The sequence below is a fragment of the Diorhabda sublineata genome, chromosome 9, assembly GCF_026230105.1.
Source record: "Diorhabda sublineata isolate icDioSubl1.1 chromosome 9, icDioSubl1.1, whole genome shotgun sequence".
Taxonomy (NCBI): Eukaryota; Metazoa; Arthropoda; class Insecta; order Coleoptera; family Chrysomelidae; genus Diorhabda; species Diorhabda sublineata.
In genome coordinates, this window is record NC_079482.1 from 7,375,785 (window position 1) to 7,396,445 (window position 20,661).

The 20,661-nt window shown below is 31.6% G+C and overlaps 4 protein-coding genes across 6 annotated transcripts; 2 read left to right on the forward strand and 2 right to left on the reverse strand.

The window, feature by feature from the left end:
* Nucleotides 1-1,073: 1,073 nt before the first annotated feature.
* Nucleotides 1,074-5,748, reverse strand: LOC130448585 (uncharacterized). 2 transcript variants are annotated; one of them, XM_056786004.1, is made up of 3 exons: nucleotides 5,677-5,748; nucleotides 1,560-1,712; nucleotides 1,074-1,501 (listed from the first exon to the last, which is right to left on the reverse strand). In XM_056786004.1, the coding sequence occupies exons 1-3, from the start codon at nucleotides 5,698-5,700 to the stop codon at nucleotides 1,223-1,225; spliced, it is 456 nt and encodes a 151-aa protein (XP_056641982.1). In that variant the 5' UTR covers nucleotides 5,701-5,748; the 3' UTR covers nucleotides 1,074-1,222. The 2 variants fall into 2 exon arrangements, with proteins under 2 accessions (XP_056641982.1, XP_056641983.1); XM_056786005.1 differs by lacking the exon at nucleotides 5,677-5,748 and adding an exon at nucleotides 3,640-3,720 and having other exon boundaries at nucleotides 1,102-1,501.
* A 1,594-nt stretch (nucleotides 5,749-7,342) lies between these two features.
* On the forward strand, nucleotides 7,343-8,461 carry LOC130448588 (leukocyte receptor cluster member 1 homolog). Its single transcript, XM_056786010.1, has 3 exons — nucleotides 7,343-7,424; nucleotides 7,480-7,579; nucleotides 7,697-8,461. The coding sequence occupies exons 1-3, from the start codon at nucleotides 7,402-7,404 to the stop codon at nucleotides 8,423-8,425; spliced, it is 852 nt and encodes a 283-aa protein (XP_056641988.1). The 5' UTR covers nucleotides 7,343-7,401; the 3' UTR covers nucleotides 8,426-8,461.
* A 1,431-nt stretch (nucleotides 8,462-9,892) lies between these two features.
* LOC130448587 (general transcription and DNA repair factor IIH helicase subunit XPD) lies at nucleotides 9,893-19,478 on the reverse strand. The gene is made up of 13 exons (XM_056786009.1): nucleotides 19,388-19,478; nucleotides 19,233-19,332; nucleotides 18,917-19,171; nucleotides 18,630-18,863; nucleotides 18,354-18,574; nucleotides 17,412-17,688; nucleotides 17,145-17,359; nucleotides 16,871-17,042; nucleotides 16,685-16,783; nucleotides 16,449-16,628; nucleotides 10,683-10,859; nucleotides 10,308-10,517; nucleotides 9,893-10,254 (listed from the first exon to the last, which is right to left on the reverse strand). Exons 1-13 carry the CDS (start codon nucleotides 19,390-19,392, stop codon nucleotides 10,120-10,122), a joined length of 2,280 nt encoding a protein of 759 aa, XP_056641987.1. The 5' UTR covers nucleotides 19,393-19,478; the 3' UTR covers nucleotides 9,893-10,119.
* On the forward strand, nucleotides 19,045-20,554 carry LOC130448589 (18S rRNA aminocarboxypropyltransferase). 2 transcript variants are annotated; one of them, XM_056786011.1, is made up of 4 exons: nucleotides 19,045-19,665; nucleotides 19,716-20,018; nucleotides 20,073-20,330; nucleotides 20,379-20,554. In XM_056786011.1, the coding sequence occupies exons 1-4, from the start codon at nucleotides 19,581-19,583 to the stop codon at nucleotides 20,423-20,425; spliced, it is 693 nt and encodes a 230-aa protein (XP_056641989.1). In that variant the 5' UTR covers nucleotides 19,045-19,580; the 3' UTR covers nucleotides 20,426-20,554. The 2 variants fall into 2 exon arrangements, with proteins under 2 accessions (XP_056641989.1, XP_056641990.1); XM_056786012.1 differs by having other exon boundaries at nucleotides 19,545-19,665; nucleotides 19,719-20,018.
* Nucleotides 20,555-20,661: the final 107 nt, after the last annotated feature.

The following is a 20,661-nucleotide window of genomic DNA, read 5'->3' on the forward strand; positions in this document are numbered from 1 at the left end:
AACGCGCGTCAGACAGTGTAATTGTGAGTGTTAGTTTAAACAGTGTGTTCAGTATAAATATCACCAATAGTTTCAGAAATTTCAACTTAACATTTGAACTTGCTTATGATGGTAATCCTGATTTATTCGGTATTTTCTCGGTTTCTTTGGATGAATGCTGTTAAAAATTGATGAATTTCTTGTAGTTACTTTCAGATCTCTTTATCCTTTGATTGCTGAACCGAAATTTGGATTATTTTTCATGTTTTTTGGAACGATATATGGTTTATTTCTTTGTTTACTAGCAAAGTACTAGGTTGCTTTGTACATTGTTCTACTTGTTATGTTATTTGTTTTTTCCTTTTGGTTTTCTTGTCAATTTCCATTAGTTCTTATTTATAACTGGATTTTGGTGATATCCTTAAAGAAACTTATTATTCTTCCAAAAACACAATAAAGACTTGTCAGTAGTTGAATCTATTATGCTTCAGTAACCGATAAAGAATTCGTCTATATTACACTTTTTACCAATTTCTCATGTTCTCAAAAGGTTACTACTAGTAAGGTGACATTTAAACACTCTAAATACCATAATTAATGGAAAAGTCTGATAGTTTTTCAGACTAAAATAGTAATTTCAGCAATGTTGGAAAACCATATATAGTAAATATGTTTGAGGTATCTAGAGTATATTGATTAAACTACTTTTATGATTGGATATTTTGAGTATTTGTATGAATAGAGCCTTTTTGTTTGGTTAAGATCCTAACCAATCTACATCCTACATCTATGCATAGAAAATAGTCTGATAAAATTAAATTTCGTTGGTTAAGACATGAAGTCTCCGAAACGTATGGATAAGGCGTAAGTTTAAATTTCGTTTCAAATCTTAATAAAAAAATAAAGCTTTTTTTACTGCTCCATAATAGCTTATTGTTCATATAATTGTTCGCATATTGGCATATTTTTTTTAGTGAATATGGTTGGAAAATATATTTTTTTTTTCAATTTAAATTTGTTCTGCCACAATATTTCTGTTTTTATTACATAATACAAAAAAACTTTATGAAGAAAAATGATCAAAATCGAGGCTGTTTATGAGAAAAAAGTTTTATTGGAACGATTTATTTGGTAAATTCGCTATTGTAATAGCATATTTAAAAATCTACTAATTCAATAGCAACAGTACTATTTTATTTTTAGCAACAAGTAACATTAAAATGTCACTAATGGTCTATAAAATTCATTTTGATATTTTGTAGACAGTGGCTGTATCTTTAAATGTAACGCATTTAGGCTTTTCCTCTGGTGCAATTCTGTTTGATAAAATCGAAAGTCTTCTTAGACTGTTTCGGAAACTATTAATTCTTGACAAATTAGACTGATTCACTAAGTTGGTTCTAATTGTGTTATTTATTAAATCCAGTGTTATTTCTGGTATTCTTTCCACTTTAAATAAAGGGTTGTCACTAAGCCATTTCATCAATTTACGTAAAATTTCAATTTGATCCTCAACATCTACCTGAAACAAACTTTTTTAAAATAAATAGTATTTTATAGCGATATAATGTTGAACTTACCTTTGTTAGTGCCTGGCGGATTTTGTATTCTTGTTTGAGGGAAAGAATAACTAAAGTCACCTTTTTTGTACACAGCCAGTTATATTTTGACTTATGGTTCCATTGTTCGATTTCTGCGTGCTTAATTTGTTGAATTTCCATTAGAATTTGTACCTAAATGAAAAAAAAAACTAGTTTTAAACAAAAAATAATAATAAAAAATATTTGTATATGTTTAGTTGGGATGGATAAAGGAATTTTATAACAAGATAAAAATCTTACTGTACTAACTTTACCTTGCTGTTATTTAATGACGCAGAAAAAACAGTAAAAATTACACAAAACACATGGAGACAAATAATATTTGTAACTGATGACCTAATAATTAAAAGGTAAGTTATGAATTGAAGCTTTTCTATATTCACCATAAAAAATCACATCAATATTTTTATAGTCCAGTCAATATTGGGGATAGACCTCGGAAAATCGACATACCCAGTATATTATCACGTAAAAACTTGTATTTTGGCATCCTAAAACTATTCTCAAAATTCACATATAATTGGATGGTCGCCAGTTTTAAAGTCAATCGGTTTTTTTACTATTTTTGCAAATATCTCTTTTTCTATGGGTTTTACGCTATTCGTATATATTATCAATATTATAGACAATTCAATTCTCTACAACTTTTGTATTTAACATTTTTTTACTCCTTGAACTGTTTTCGAAATATAGAGCTTAGAGCGCGCTGTCAGAGAATTATCTGAGGTCAACTAGTAGTCCCGATCAAAAACGCCTAATAATAAGGTTATAATCTATTGCTGAATATATAATTATCATTTTTTATTAACTTTTAGATGAAATCCAATCCTTTTTTCTAATAATTGTAAAATTTATCATGTCAATAACACTCATAATCTCTTTCGGTAATTGAAAAATTACCAAGGGACATACTTACATTGTAATTATATTCTTATTTACACTAATAGCATTTGAAAAAGAAAACTTCGGTTCTGAAATCTGTGGATAGTATCAATCATCTCCGTTATGCATTCTACGTCAAGTCAACAAAGTCTAATAAACCTGTGCAGGTATCAAATATTCCACCAACAAGTGGAGCAGCTCACCAACATTTCAATGGCGTTTATGGGGCGGTAGTGGGGCTGGACAATACGTAACGAATTTCTGGAACCTATCATGACTATTTTACCACCTGCGTCAGATGAATTACTCAATACAATATTCTGTAACTAAAGAAAAGTGGCTGAGGCTAAAGATGGATGCAGGAAATTGGGAGTTACAGTGCTCTTTCGTTTGCGGCCAGTGTAATGAACAAGCTTGTCTCACTGCTGTACCATATCAGACCGATATCAATGATGAAGAAGAAGAGAATTTAAATTTTTATTAATTTTGACAATACTAAATCTATAAAACAATTCAAAATTTATTTATTTTCTTTTTTATTTATATAGAAAGAATACATTCAGCAATAAATTATAACCTTAATATTACGAGTTTTTGATCGGGACTACTAGTTGACCTTGGATAATTCTCTGACCGCGCACTCTTCGCCCTGTATCTCGAAAACAATTCAAGGAATAGAAAAATGTTAAATACAAAAGTTGTAGAGAATTGAATTGTCTATAATATTGATGAGAAATACAAATACAAGCCCATAGAAAACGAGATATTTGCAAAAATGTAAAAAAAATCGATTTTTGTGACCTTTGACCCCCGACTTTAAAACTTGCGACCATCCAATTATATGTGAATTTTGAGAATAGTTTTAGGATGCCAAAATACAAGTTTTTACGTGGTAATATACTGGGTACGTCTATTTTCTATGATATCCACCTAATTTGGTTTAAGATGACTTGACTGTAGGTCTGGTAAATAAAATCAAACTCAGTCTCCCCAATTCATACTACACTCCGCTTCAGTTATATCTGTCAAGCAGATCCTTCAGACAAGGGCGGATCCAGCTTTGGCGCCACGAGTGGGTCACACAGTCGTGGTCAAGTCAAGAACTTATATTTTAATTTTGATAACAATGGATACAAGTAAAAAGTAGGTATTTTATTAATGTACGTAAATACTATACTCAAACATATTTATTCCTTATTGTACACTTGAAAAACACATAACATACATAAACACATAACTTGTACATATTGCCTTCTTCTCTTGAAGACATCCAGAGAAGCACTACCACGCACGGAATAAGGCAGCCTATTTATATTCCACAACCGTGGTGAATGATTTGTCATAACAGCTAGAGGTATGATGCAAAACTCCGCAAAAGTGCAGAGGTGGTCGACAAGGGTTTCAAACAAACAAAATAGAAACAGACAATATATATATATATATATATATTTAAATATCAAAATCAATTTTTCTTTTGCGTCTCCTCCCGAAACGCGTTATTGCATCATTTACGTCAATGAGTACGTTTTTATGAACGTGAAGAAGTGCCAGTCCGGTTAGGCGAACTTCAACCATTGAAGATCTTATCCACGATTTAATTCTGCGCAACGTAGAAAAAGACCTTTCTGCTGTCGCTACACTGACAGGTAGTGTAGCCAACATAAAAAATTTCTTATATCAGGATACATATCGATGTCACAATTCAAAACTGTGGTATGTCCTGGCTCCGCTACCACTTCACCATTCACAGCCGTTATTCATTTACAATGACAGAAACTGGAATGTTATCTAGTAATAATGTATAGTCGGTAGCTAGTTGTTTCGCAGTTTCAATGTATTCATTACTATATTCGCCTTTTGCCATGAAAACGCTTAGCTGAAACAAATTAAGTACATCAGGAGACAGGCGGTTGCGGAGATCACTTATTATTGAATCTAGAAGAGAGATGTATATAGCTCTGCGAAAATACTCTTCAGCAGATTGAGCAGGTTGGTTATTGGCTATATGTATTTGTTTTAATACTATTAAGGGGCATTTAATTTCTACATCTAGCTGCTCAGTTACTTCTTTAGCCTCTTCAAAAAGCTGTCGGTATTACGGATTACGTCCACATTTTATATATATAAAATCGTTATGTTCAATTAGTGGTCCAATTAAGTCCTGTAACCAGCTAAGGGGGGGCTCAGAACAAAAATTAGTGATAAGACCTCTGAATTTCAACCTATTAAGGTTGGAGCGTCCTAGGGCCAATCCTGTACATGGTATATACATTCCAACCTCAAATTACACTATAACAGGCACATTTGTTGATAACACAGTAATACTGGCAATACATGAGGATCCAATAATAGCTTCTGCCAATTTCCAAGACCACTTATTCCAGATCGAAAGATGGAGAATAAAAATTAACGAAAACAAATCCCAGCACATAACACAACCATAAGAAAAAGCCAATGTCCTCCAGTTACTATTAACAACAGTGCTACCCGTAACTTCTTGTGTCAAATACCTGGGATTACTCTTATACTTTAAACTCAATATACTATAGCCAACAGAATAGTTCATAGAAAATGTATTTCCGATTGCTGTTAATAGTACAAAAGAATATGACTGGACTATTATAACAAAATTCCTCAGACAAAACAATTCAATAATACCCATATCGAAAAAAAATGTTTTCCTGCCTTTGGCAAATTATTCTGTTATAGTACTAATATAAAATAAAGTTTTTTTAATATTATTTGTTATATGTTTGGCCACAAATAATATTTTTAATTGAATGAATTATAATTAAAAAATTCTTATTATTGTCCCTGTTCTTACTGATTAATTTCAGTATTAATAAAATAATGATAAAGTAGGGTACTCAAATATTGTGGTGAGAGCCCAGCGGAACGCTTATGATAATGATTAAAATATATACTACTAGATGGATATTCAGAAATTTCTATTTGGACTCTGCAATTAATTTGAAAATACAAACAAATATTTCAAAAGTTCACCCTTGTATTATGTTGAGCTGTAATATTATACAACCCCTAAAAACATTGTGATAAGGTTATTAAGACAATGATCAAATTTTGACTATTACCAAATTAAATATTCCCCTTTCTTATGTTTATTAGAAGAAACTAGGTTGTCAAAATATTATTTCGACACAAATCACCCCATTCCAGCACTATTATTAAATCTAAGAAAATAATTTGGCTTTACCTGCTCAATAAATTCAGAAATCATTTCAGGCAACTCACACCACTGATTCAGATCTCATACAGAATTATTACCAGTTTTTGGATGTGTTGATTAGTTAAGTAAATAGTATGGATATTAAATTATTCACGGATAAGAGAAAATTAATAAAATAAACGAACTTCATTAAAATGATAAAAGTATATTAAATGTAGTGGAGTAAACAAAAATTAATTATTAAACAATATAAAAGAATATCATAAAAACTGGTAATATTAGGAATGAGTTTGATTGGATTTGGAAAAAAGATTGATATAGAAAATTTATTGCAAAGTACATTAAAGAAGATAAGAAGGGTGCATCTTTTTTCAAGTTTTAGGGACTCATGATACAACATTCTGAATTATGTATTTAGAAGATTTTCAACTCGAACTTGATAAATTCTTATTCTCTCTTCAATTAAGAGGTTGATAAGAGGATATCAGCTATCACTCCCAAGGCCTCAGCCGAGACATAAATTTCTAGATCCCTACTAATCTTCTCTTCAGTTGTTTATTGTTAGTAACTGAACTCAAGGGAAGCATAGTGGATCATAGATTGAGCAAGAGATGCCAGGATTCCTCTTTTGGAATCATATACACTTTTTCCAGTGTATATGATCTGAGAAAGAGAACTTTCAATCGAACCATACTCCTTGGTATTTTGTAGACATCTTTGGGTTGATTCCTGAATGTTGAAAGATATGGGATTCTCCTAGTACCAGATTTGCTTTTTCCATAATTTTGTGTCTTATTTATCAAAAACTATGTCATCAGTGAAGCCTACTAGGGTAAAGTAATTTGGCCTGTCTTTCCTTAACAGATCACCATATAAAATATTCCACCACTGTTTACTTCTATATTTTCTTTCATCACTTTATATTTGACTATAATTTCTCATTCAGAAAGGTATGATGTAAGTAAATCTTCATAAATTCCTCTACTTCTTAGTTCATTCAGGATTTGCCAGGAAGCACTACTGAAGGCATTTCTTACATTTAAAGTTATCACAGCGCATATTTCCGGATTTGGGGAGAAAAATCCCAAGCCTGTTTCACAATTTTTATTACTTCTTTGATAGCATTTAGTTCGCCTCTTTTCTCTTATGCCATATTGTTTTTCTGCAAATCCAACAGTACGTTTCAGTTCTTGCTCCAGTCTAGCCAGAATGTTCAAATAATTTCCCTTCCTACATCTAAAAGACATATAAGTAGATATGAATAAGCTTCCTCTGATGCATTTTCACTTTTGTCAAACAACAAATAATTAAGATTTCCGGTGATTTTGATATTATTAAAGCTTGTAAAAATTTTTAATCTCATGGAATTCAAAATTCAAATTAACATTGATAGAAATATTTCAATATCAATCACCGGAATCTTAATTATTTCCCAGACGATGAATACATAAGTATTTGAAAGCTCGGAAAATATATTGAAGTTAGTCCACTTTGGTATTTCCTTGCCACGTTCTCAATAAAAAACTACTCATAATATAGCTGGCAAAGACTTCTTTACAATTATATATAGTAACAAACAAATATTGAAAAGAATGATTGTCAACCCTAAAAATGCTATACGAAATAGCGACAATTAACTCAGAAAAGCATTGGGTAAATTATAGACATTATGCTGTAATGAGAAAGAAGAGAAACACGTCAAAATTTATAGAGGTTATGTCAAAACGTCAAAAAATATAAACATTTAAAATCATGAATATTTTGCCAAAAAAACGGTAAATATTGAAGCTTATTTAAAAAAACTGTGCAATTTTACGATTAAATTTTCAGATGGCATGTTCGTACAAAAGATAATATTGCAAGAGTTAGAAGAGATGAAGCAAAAGCTTTGGAAGAGGAAAAGGCTCGTGAAGAAAGGATAAAACTTGCTGTAAGTTCAATCTATTAAAAAAATGAAAAATCTCTATTATTTTTGTATAAACAATTCATATACATCATTTACAAGTTTGAATAAAGAAGTTACTAAGTGCATAAATTATTTTTTTAGGAACGGGAAGCTAGAAGAAAATTACTACTAAGTAAGAGCCGTAATACAACAGGGTATTTACCACTTGATTCCAAAATAAAAGAAGATGCAGGAGATAACAAACATATTAATTTTTTTGAAGAGCTAGAAGAAGGCAATGCTGAATTAAAAGAAGTAAATGTTGAACATGAAAAGGAAAAGAAAGAGGAAAGGGAGAAATATGAAAAACAGATTGGTTATTTAACTTATCTCGGACAAGATACTAATGAAGCATTAGGCAAAAAAAGTTGGTACAACATTGCCCCAGATAGATCAGAAGTTAAAGTTGAAGTGAATTTAAAAAGTAAAATACGTGAAGATCCACTACATGTTATGAAAAAGTACACCAATGATAAAAAAGACACAAAAGACGATAGCTTAAGCAATAACAGAATCAAACAACCCCTAATACACACAAAAGAATCTGATAGAAAACATAAAAAACACAAGAAGCATAAGAGACAAAGGTCAAGCTCCTCTGATTCTGATGAATCTGAAAGTAAACGAAATAAACAAAGGGACCTTGAACTACTTAGAATGAAAAGACTGAAAAGAGAAAATGAAGAAAGGTCAAAAGCTAATGCACTTTTGTCAAAATTGAATGATACACATCAAAAGGATAAAGATACTACAGATGCAACCAACTTTAAAGCAAAATATAATGCACAGTTTAATCCTCATTTAGCTAAACAAAATTATATGCATCAATAAAAAAATGTATATACTTCATTAAAGCTGCAATAGAAATTTGTTTTTTTTTGTCATAATATACCATGGAATTAGACTAGGGGTCAATATTATGGATAACTTGAAAGTTATGGAACCAATTGTGATATTCAATCAAGTACATGAAATACTGTAGAACAATCAAATTGAATATCTCTAATAGTTTTAATTTCACCAAAGAAATACATAACAGTTAGATAAGTAGGATATTTGACAATGAGCAAGAATAATAGTCTTTATTGGGTTCTTGGGCATATCAGAATCAAAGAAAAGGATCATGGAGACTTTTTATTTGCCTGGAGTCTTTCTGCGGTTTAGGAAAAAAGGTGATATATAAAACTTATTACAAAATACACTAAAGAAGATAAGGGTGCCTATTTTTTCAAGTTGTAAGCATTCATGATACAACATTCCGAAGTATGTATTTAGAAAATTTTTAACTTGAACTTCATAATTGATTAAGGGGATGCCAGCTATCACTGTCCTATATGCACTAGCTACTCTGTGACATAAGTCTCTGGATTCATATTAATCTTCTCTTCAGTTGTTTATTATTAGTAACTGAACACCAGGCGAAGCATAGTGGATCATAGATTAAGCAACAGATACCAGGATTCCTCTTTTGGAAGCTTTTGGACCACCCATATTGGGCATAAGACTGGACAAGGCAGATATTGTTTCCTCCACTTATTCTAGTGTATATGATCTGAGAGAGCTTTGAATCCAACCATACTACTTGGTATTTCACAGACGTCTTTGGGTTGATTTCAATTTGTTGATTGTTAAAAGATGTTGGGATTCTCCTAGTACCTAAGTAGCACAACTTCTATTTTCTCCAGTACTAGTCTGAGAGTTATTTTCTATCCAATTTGACACTATTAGAATTCCCAGGTCTGCTTTTTCCATAATTTTCGACTCCTATTTATCAACAACTATGTCATCAATGAAGCCTATTAGGGTAAGTCTTTTGGCATGTTGTTCGTTAACAGTTTACCATTTAGGATATTCCAAAGTGTAGGGACACACAAAGAAGAACTGAGTGCACCACTGTTTATTTTCATATTTTCTTCCATCACTTTATATTTGACTATAATTTCTGATACAGAAAGCTGTGATGCAAGTAAATCTTTATCAATTCCTCTATGTATTAATTCATTCAGAATTTGCCAGGAAGAAGTACTGAAGGGATATCTTACACCTAAAGTTATCAAGCACATATTTTCTGATTTGCTGTTTATCTGCAATGTATGAAAATGTTTGTATAATAGTAGAAGTACTCTTGAAATAAAATTACTCCGAAAACTTACTTCAGAATTTTGATACACTAGATTCATCAAATTTTTGTATCTTGATAAAATCTAGTTACACCTCCTCTCTAGATTTCATTAAAGGCAACGCCCCTACAGGAACCCATTGATGAATTTAGATCTAGCAGAAACTGACACGTGTAAATTCAGTGAGGAGGAGAAACTCTTAATTTATTTGGTTCTAGAAAGAACCTTTGAAAACAGCTATGATAGGGGGCACTGGAAACGGGATGAGTTTCATTGAGACTTGTAAATTTGGTCATCAAAATATATATAAAAAAGTAAAAAAAATATCATGTATAATGATAATCTAAACAAAACTCATAGAAAGTTTAATTTATAAAAATTGTTTTTCTTCATTTTATCTTGATACTACTCATGATTCATCTCTTCAGTTTTTTTCTTTGATTCCATATCCCTTAGCTGTTCTAATGTAAGAAGAGAAACCCCTAACTGATCTTCTCTGGTGAATGGTTGAGCCATTTGCCTTAACCACCTCTTGGCGATCTAAAAAAATTATATCTCAACATTCATTGGGGTTATATTAATCAATTATCTACCTGCACTGCTTCTTCTGTAGATAAATTACAGTAGGAATCTTTGAGATGCTCTTGTATCCATTTAGGTAATTTCGATTTTTTATCTGATCTAGAAAATCGTTTATCCGCGAAAATCATAATACCATAATCAGTTTTTCCTCTGATAGCTCGTCCTACACATTGAGCAGCATGTCTCATCGCGTCGAATGTCAGAAAATCGTTTTCTTTAATCTACAAATAAAGAGTAGATTAGTTCATTTCTCAATTTGTAAAATTTTCGATTTTGGAATAGATATAACATTTTCTACTTAGTCATTCAATTTTTTCCATCTTCAAATAGTTTTCAAGAAAGTATCTTCAATTTACTGGAAATCATTTATGAACTTCGTATTATACCTGGAATTGATCCCTAAGATAATCTAATCTTGCTTTTAATATTCGTGATTGTGTATAGACATATGGTATCCCAAACATTAAAACTGCTCTGCCTAAATGATGATCAAAATCTACTCCTTCAGATACTTTTCCTCTAGCTACAGAAAGTAATACTGCTCCTCGACCAGATTCACAAGCCTGAAAACATTTAAAAATAAATTTTTATAAAAATATTTCAACATTATAGAGTGACGGTCCTGGTAAAACATCGAAAAGCCGTGTAAAAATCAGCTCTCGTCGATTAATCATTTTACAAGTGTAAATATAGTTATTTAGTGAAAAAAAAAACTACATCCATTATCGCAATCATCACCCCCATATATATCATCTCAAAGTAAGCAAATTTAAAATCTTCATAACGAATTTAACATTTGAATGCTAACAATCAAACACGATTGTTGTTAGTCAAGGTACAAAACCTGTTGCCGCTTATCAGCAAAACAACATTTAGAAACCAGTACCGGTTTAAGTACTAATATGTTAATTGGATTCAAAGAAGATGGATGAAAACAGCACAAACAATTTTACTTTTGCCCTACCTAATAACCCTCCACAATCTTATTCATCCATTACAAGCCAACAAAAAACAATTTTTCCAACGAAACAACAAGCAATAGTAATTAGCTCACTAAATGGAGTAAAATTAGAAGAATACCTGATAGCCGTAGGCACTATTATCAATCCCAGCAAAATTATATTTTCATCAAGAATAACCAATAATAGAATATGCATATATCTATCTAAAAAAGAAGACGTTGACGAATTTTTAACAAAATGCAATGGAAAAATCAAAGTGAATAACGAAATTCTTTCTGTACGTCGACTTATAACACCTAGTGAAAGATTACTACTATCGAACGTCTGTCCAACTATACCTCATACAATTATCGAAAAGGAACTCAGACAATTGGGCCTCCATCTGTCGTCTTCCATAACATTCCTCAAAATCGGTACTTCTAACCCAAACTTTAAACACATTCTAAGCTTTCGCCGTATTGTTTACATATCTCTCACACAAATTACAATACCTACTTCGATGCTCATTAATTTTGAAGATACTACATACCGAATCTTCTTAACGCATGATAGCCATTTGTGTTCTTTATGCAATGGATCAGGACATAACTCTAATAATTGTCAGAACACATCAATAAGCACTACATCCGACAATACATCATTACCAATGGACACTAATACAACAAGATCAACAAACATTGTCAATCAAATCTACAACAAACCTCCAGTTTCGAACTCGACCACAACAAACCTAACAAATGTGAATAATCAAACAGAAGACATACCATCACATATAGTTCCTACCAACCTCAAACATACCACTCAATCCACAAGCGATAGCAGAAATTCTAAAAAACTAACCATATCAGCAGAAATACACATGGATACAGATACAACGAATACAAAACGCACCTTATCTGAGATCACAACTCCACCTTCACCTACACCACAAACAAAGGATACATTTAATAAACCAAACGAACAAACAATTAAGAAAGCGAAAAAGATAGCAAACAACAAATCAAATACACAAACAAGTACTTTCTACAAAATAATGGAGTCAGCACAACAAATATTTGAAGACGAAAGCCAAATTTTAACTTTCGCGGAAGCCGTTGATTTCTTCGAAAATGCAATAGGAACAAAAGATCCATTGAGTATATCAAAAATATATACAGAAGATACAAAAAGCTTCTTAAAACTACTCGCACACATGCATCCATATTTTACAAACAAAAGAATGAAAAGCATCAGTACAAGAATCAGGAAAAAAATCATGGGACAGCTAAATTTACACCCGTCAACTATCGCATAAGAAATAGAAGACTACTCTGAATCATCAATTGAATCATCGCAGGAATAATGACTAATAATAACTCAATTTTACAGTGGAATCTAAGAGGATTCTACAGAAGATTCGAAATGCTTAAAAACCTACTCTCCGAACTATCACCAAACATAATATGCTTACAAGAAACCAATTTTAAAAATCAACATTATTACAACTTGAAAAACTACACCTGCTTCTACAAAAATAGAACGTACAATGGAAAGGCATCTGGAGGTGTAGCAATATACGTCCACAATAAATATAACACACAACAAATCATTTCCGTAGCAAACAATATTGAATTAATAACAGTAGCAGTTGATATACCACAAAGAATATATATATATATATATATATATATATATATATATATATATATATATATATATATATATATATATATATCCTCTCTATACATACCCCCAGACCAAAATATCGATACGTCAGAACTTAAACAAGTTCTAAAAACTATTCCAAGTCCTCGATTGATTTTAGGTGATTTTAACACTCACAATACACTATGGGGATCAAACTATATCACAGCCCGAGGCAAAACAATTGACAACATGATAAATTCCCTAAATCTTAACATCTTAATTGACGGAAGACCAACAAGAATTGACATACACACAGGAACATGCTCAGCCATTGATATCGCCCTGTGTGAACCAGTCCTGACTCCCACATTAACTTGGGATGTATTACCATATTTATTTGGAAGCGATCATTATCCTATAAAGATTTCATATTCATCAAAACTCTCTGAGAATAATAGCTTACCAAACCCAAAATGGAATCTAAAAAATGCTAATTGGGAAAAATTTAGCGAAACAGTTGAAACGAAGATTAACATTACAAAAGACCAGCCAATTTTAAATGTAGAAAATCTCGTAGAAACCTTCACATCTATAATCGTAGATGCTGCCAAAACACACATAGGATATACTAAAATATTATTAAACCATAAACCACTACCTTGGTGGAACAAAGACTGTCAAAATGCAATCAGAATTTATAAGTCCTCTTTTAACAAGTTTAAACGGAAGAATACTGTAGAAAATTTAATTGAATATAAAAAACAAAGAGCCCGAGCGAGATATATTATGAAGAAGAGTAGACAGGAGTCATGGATTAAATTCGTATCTACAATAACATCCTCAACTCCACCATCCTTAGTTTGGCAAAATATTCGGAAGATGTCTGGAATAAAACAATCCCCAAGAATTCCATTTTTAGTTAAAAATAACACCCTGATCACAAATTCAAGTGAAATAGCGGAAGCATTAGCTTCACAATATGAATATAACTCTAATGATTCAAACTATGATGCAAAGTTCATAAAGAATATAAAAAATATCGAAGAAGAAATTTTGGAAGATATTAGTGAAGAACAATCAAATCCTATTAACTGCGCGTTCAGCCAAATAGAACTTTATGAAGCTTTGAAATCACAAAAACATACTGCCCCTGGTCCAGATCAAATACCAGTAGTATTCCTACAAAAACTTTCAGATAGCACCAAAAACTACCTATTAAAACTGTATAACTACATTTGGACTAATAAAGTCTTTCCTTCAAGCTGGCGCGAAGCTGTGATAATCCCACTTTTGAAACTTGACAAAATAAGAACAAAATCAGAGTCTTACCGGCCAATATCCTTAACGAACGTCCTATGCAAGATTATGGAGAAAATGGTTAATCGTAGACTACTCTGGGTACTAGAACAAAATAATTTATTGGCACCAGAACAAAGCGGATTTCGCCAAAATAGGTGCACAGCTGATAACCTGATAGACCTAGAATCCGATATAAGTGAAGGTTTTGCCAATAAACAAGAATGTATAGCCGTATTTATGGATATCACCAAGGCATATGACATGGTTTGGAAACACAATATAACCTCAAAACTACAAAAGTGGGGTCTAGGAGGGAACATTCTACACTTCATAAAAAATTTCCTGACAGACAGATACTTCCAAGTGAGAGTAGACAGAAGCCTATCAGCTAAAAAACTACAGAAGAATGGGATCCCACACTATTCCTGATTGCTATCACCGATATTCTTGACAAATGCTCTCCGCTAGTCAAAGGAAGATTATACGCCGATGATTTAGTACTATTTGACTATTTGCAAAAGGGAAAAATATAACCACTATCCAAATGCATTTACAAACCGTACTCGATAACCTAAGCAACTGGTCTAACACCAACGGATTGAAATTCTCGGAAACTAAAACAAAATGTATTCTCTTCTCCAGAAAGTACATACAAGAAAAACCTATATTAATCTTGAATGGTCAAAATTTAGAGTTCGTAGAATATATAAAATTTTTGGGCATAACTTTCGATAAAAAACTCACCTGGAAACAACATATTGACTACCTTAAGAAAATCTGTCAAAATGGTCTGAATCTATTGAAAACAATTGCCAGCCATAAATGGGGCGCGGATTCCACCTGTCTGATAAATCTATATAAGGCTCTTATAAGATCGAGGATCGACTATGGCTCCATAGTTTATGCATCATGAGAGAAAACACACCTCAAGCAACTTGACGTATTAGAAAACACTGCACTAAGAATCGCCACCGGCGCATTTCGAACAACACCGATAGAGAGTCTTCACTGTCTAACTGGAGAACCACCCCTTCGACTGCGAAGAATGCAACTTAGCATAACCTACGCAACATCAGTATTATCAAATAGAAATAATCCAGTTAATTACAACATCAAAACAGATCGCTTTAAAAATTTATTCGGAAACAAACAAACAACGATTCCCTTCTACGAAAGAATTCGCCAATACACAAACATCTTGACAATTGAACTACCAGTTTTCTTTCCAATCAATATAAAAACTCCTCCCCCTTGGATAATCCCTATTCCTACCATCAACGTTAATTTGAGTTACTACAAAAAAGAGGAAACAAACCACCCCCTGATAGTTCAATCATTTCACACCCTCATTGAAGAAAACCTCAAAGAATACCATCTTATTTACACTGACGCATCCAAAACACCTAATGGCATAGGAGCAGCAGTTATACTAGCAAACGAAAATTTTGCATTTAAGCTATCTCCTCACAATAGCGTCCACACTGGCGAACTTTATTCCATATTTCAGGCATTAACAATCGCCAGCAGATTTGAATATAAAAAATTGCAATAATTACTGATTCTATGAGCTCCATCAACACCATTAAACAACTCTTTCCCAAACACCCACTAGGTTCCCTCATTAAAACCCAACTATACCTCCTCCACCAATACAAAGCGTGCGTCCAAATTATCTGGGTCCCATCACACACCAATATCCCAGGAAACGAAAAAGCGGATCAATACGCCAGAGAAGCAGCAGATAACAACAAAGCAACAATTGTGCGCGAAGTGATGGTCAGTGATTTCAAAGCGGTAATAAAAGCGAAAGCTCAGTGTAAGTGGCAAAGTGAGTGGAACAGGTCGCAGTCAATATTGAAAACCATACGTTAAACCATGGAAAGGTAGCCCAAAAAGTCGCGCAGATCAAATAAAAATCGATCGCTTAAGGCTGGGTCACACTAAAGCAACACACTCCCATCTATTTAATAGAGAAAACCCACCAATATGTGAAACTTGTAACGAGAACCTTAATGTTGAACATTTATTGTTAAACTGTCGAAAGTACAGAAATGAAAGAATACTTAACAATTTTCCAGACAATATAACCACCTTACTCAATGAAAATTGTAATAATGCAAACATAATTAAGTATTTGAAAGACACCAAATTATATCACAAACTATAATTGACATGTCGCTAATAACCTTTGTAGTTGATGCGACAATAAATTTATATAAAAAAAAAATTTCAACATTATGGCTTCTTAGAAAAGTATTGATTTACCTTGATGTAGTACATTAAGGCAAAACTTGTCTCGGCTGAATCTTGTGTCTCAATAAACAACAATTTATATCTTTGTAAATTATCTATTACACCTTGATCGTACCAACTCGCAACCACTGATTCTAAATACATATAAGAGGTAAAGAAACATACAATACCATCTGGTACATTAGCTGCAATCTAAAAGAAAGACAAAGTTAATATATTTGGTTAATAGTATATATTTATAATAATACCTCTACTAGAAGTTGTCCATAATTTCTTATTACAGCATTGTCATCTCTAGTTTCGAATTTAGAAGAAATAGCTACTTGATCATTTCCTTTGGAAACTATCTGAAAATGATATTTCAATTGAAAAAAAATTATGGGAACAAACTACATTTTGAACTTGATTTAGCAAAAAATAATATATCTGCTCACCATCGGAAGTAGACATGGCCTAGCTAAAGTCATTGTGAATGAAGACATGATAACTGGATGGAAATTTAAAATTTTTGGGTACATATCTAAAGGAGACAATGTACCTGATGTTATAACTACCGTTTGAAATCTATCAAAGACAGGTCTCATAGCAATTGATGAATCTAAACAACTGAAAAAAAATTATACATATTAGCAGTATTTTGGAACTAAAAATTTCTAATCACACAGTTATTTGTTTCTGATTACCACTTTACTATGGTACAAAATTTACCTGACATATAAAATAGGATTTGAAACTGTTGGAGTTTTGTCATCAAATGGTTCAACGATAACTGTAAATCCCTTAGTATATGTTGATACCAATGTTGCTAAATGTGTAATTAATATTATAGGACTAAAATCTGTCAGATCTGAAATTTCTAAAGTTCTCAATAATGAAGCTAATCGTTCTGCACAAAATCTTAGAGGTTTACGCTCTATACACACCTAAAAATGTATTTTCATAACAGACAGTATTATATTTCCACTTGCCACTTACTTTTGATTGGACATCCTTCAGAAAAGCCACTGGTGATTCCTGAACAACATGTTGTATTCTTAATCTAGTTTTTATATATTCTACAAATCTTTTGAGAAAACTAACAAAATGCTCTGCATTTCTTATATTTCCAGGTACAGCTTCTTGTAAAATTTCGTCTGGTAATACAGGATTTGATAATATAACATCAGTTTCTCTAGCAACATTTGCTTCTCTTAAACCTTGAACTAATCTTTGATATTCATCTCGTAATTTTTTTGAGTCATCTTCTCTCATCCTACACAAATTACCATATAATTTATTGTTTTTGTTTGTATTAATTATGTTGAGATATTTCCAAATGTAAACTTGATATTTTTTAGATTCATAATAAATGTTCAACATTATTTTAAGAAAAAGAAAATGTGAAAATGATTCTCGTTTCCTTTTCTTGTTAAAGAGGGTTTAGATCAAATATTAAGGAAAAAAATAAAGGCGTTTTATTAGAATCAAACTAAGAACATTATCAATAAAAAACTTATTTACAAAAAAATAAGGGCGTTTTATTAGAATCAAACTATGAACATTATCAATAAAAAGCTTATGCATATGTAACTAAGAAACTGTTAACACATAGATCAAATACATAATTCCAAAAGCAGTTTTATTTCATGTTTATTTGCTGTCAGAGATCTAAAATAAAAATTTTTCTAATAGATTGTTCCTTTTTCACTTGTCATGGCTGAGAAATAAGTATATTATTAAGGGACAAGAAATTAATAAGAGTACTGTGTACATATTTGATTTATAGTTGATAATTGAAGATGTACTAAAAATTTCTTTACATTTCTACATCTACAGACAATCTGTTAACATTGAACAATCATTATTAGTTGGATTTACAATGTTGAAGAATAGTTTTATGAGGATACAACAAATAAGCATAAGAGATTGGATACTTACTCAGCCACAGTCTTTTCTAGTAACTGTATATTAGCTGTAGCTCGTTCGACAGTTCTTTTTTGAATTTTCACACTCATAGAATCTATACATACGTTATCAATGTTATGCGCCTCATCAAATATGACAACAGCTTCTTTTGTCAATTCTTTGGAAACCACATCGGCAATCTTTGGGTCCAATAGATAATGATAGCTGTAAACTACGATATTGGCATAAGTGATCTAAAAAAAGTTTTCTTTTAAAGAGACAATGCTTATGGAATAAAAAAATGCTTACTGCAAATCTGGACACAAAATAAGGACACCAGTTTCTATTTCTACCATATTGCTTTAGATCCTCTAAATTGTAAACTCCGTGAGGCATAACAGATTCTTTGCCGTCTATATTGAAATCTTCATAAAATTGACAAACAGGTACAGTATCATCATATGAATGTTTATCTCTTATGTAACTAGCTGTTAGTGAATGACATTTCCCATCTACTATTTTACCTTCTCTTTGGGTACTAACCTAAAACATTATATCAATTAACCACTTCTTACTCTATTAACTATAAACCATACTTCAGGGTGTACACACATGTTCTTTCTTGATGATAAAACTAAACCTGTTAGTTTAGGTTGGACACCATCTATTTTTTCATAATATTCTATCAATTTTTTCAATTCTTCCATAACTTTTTCAATTTCAGGTACAGTTCTAGAGCAATAAATTAACTTCCGAACATGATGTGGGTTTTCAATCATATACGCAACAACAAGTGATAATAAAGTGACTGTTTTTCCCGTACCTGAGGGCATTTCAAGAAGACAATGTCCCTAGAGGAATAAAACATTTAGTAATTAATTTATTATATATATAACATCAATAATTATTTACCTTTGCATCTAGAGCTTTTTTCAATTCTGACATATAAGCATATTGCTCTGGATATATATAGTCATATGGAAAATAAACAATTAATCCATCTACGCTTAACCTGAAAAAATAACACATACACTTATTTTATAAAGAATATTTGAAAATTTTTATACCTCATTTTTTATATTTTTGTAAATACACAGAAGAGCGTTTTATACGTATAGGTTATAATTTTCTTCTTTCTTTATTCTGTTCCACAATTATATCGCGTAGATCATAGACTTTAATTAATAATGTTCAAAAGAATCCGCATTATAATATAAAATAAATTATAAAAGAAGAGATTTCTAAGCATAAAAGTGAATTATGAATGATATTGTCCAAATATTTCATAAAGTAGATATAAGAGAGTCTTCCAGCGAGAGTGGAAGTAATGTTTCATCAAGTGAAGGTAATGTGAAAAAAATTAATTATTAATCAATTCATTATTACAATTTTTAGAAGAATCTGATCAAGAGGCAAATCCCAGTTTTCCAATTGCAATGTGGGATTTTAATCAGTGCGATCCTAAAAAATGTTCGGGTAGAAAATTGGCCAGGATGAGTTTAGTTAAATGTCTTAAACAGAAACAACGTTTTCATGGAATTGTATTAACACCTACTGGAGAAAAATGTGTAAGCCCGGAAGATCGAGGGATAGTTGAAACTAAGGGAATTGGAGTAGTAGATTGTTCTTGGGCTAGAATTGACGAAACTCCAATAGCAGCACTGAAACCTGCCCATGGAAGACTTCTTCCATTTTTAGGTGTGTAATAAGTAAAATATGTTTGCTATTGATATTAAAATTAAATATTTTTAGTGGCTTCAAATCCCATTAATTATGGTAAACCATGCCAGTTGAGCTGTGTAGAAGCGATTGCAGCTACTATGTATATAACTGGATTTAAAGCAGAAGCTAGATTTTATATGAATAAATTTTCTTGGGGTCACTCATTCGAGGAATTAAATAAAGAGTTACTAGATATTTATGCTTCTTGTACCGACAGTAAATCTGTTGTGGAAGCTCAACATGAGTACATAAAAAAAGAACAGATGAAGCAGGAGGAGGATAAAAGAAGTAAGTACGGCTCAATATTTCAATAATTTCTTAACATCTCATTTTCAGTGCAACCAGATTTTCCAAGCTCCAGTGATTCAAGTGATACAGAATGATGTTTGAAATGTATTTGTACATAGTTTTGAGATATAGCATAATATATTTTTTAAATTGCCCATAACATACAAATATTTATGGATTAAAAAGGAAAGACAAATAAAATCATTATATTTCTGTATAAAAAATGTATTATTACAATTATATTTACAAAACAGTATTTATTTAAAGCTGTAAAATATATATAGTAATAATTTGCTAATTCTATAATGAGCAAAATTGAACAAATCCTAAA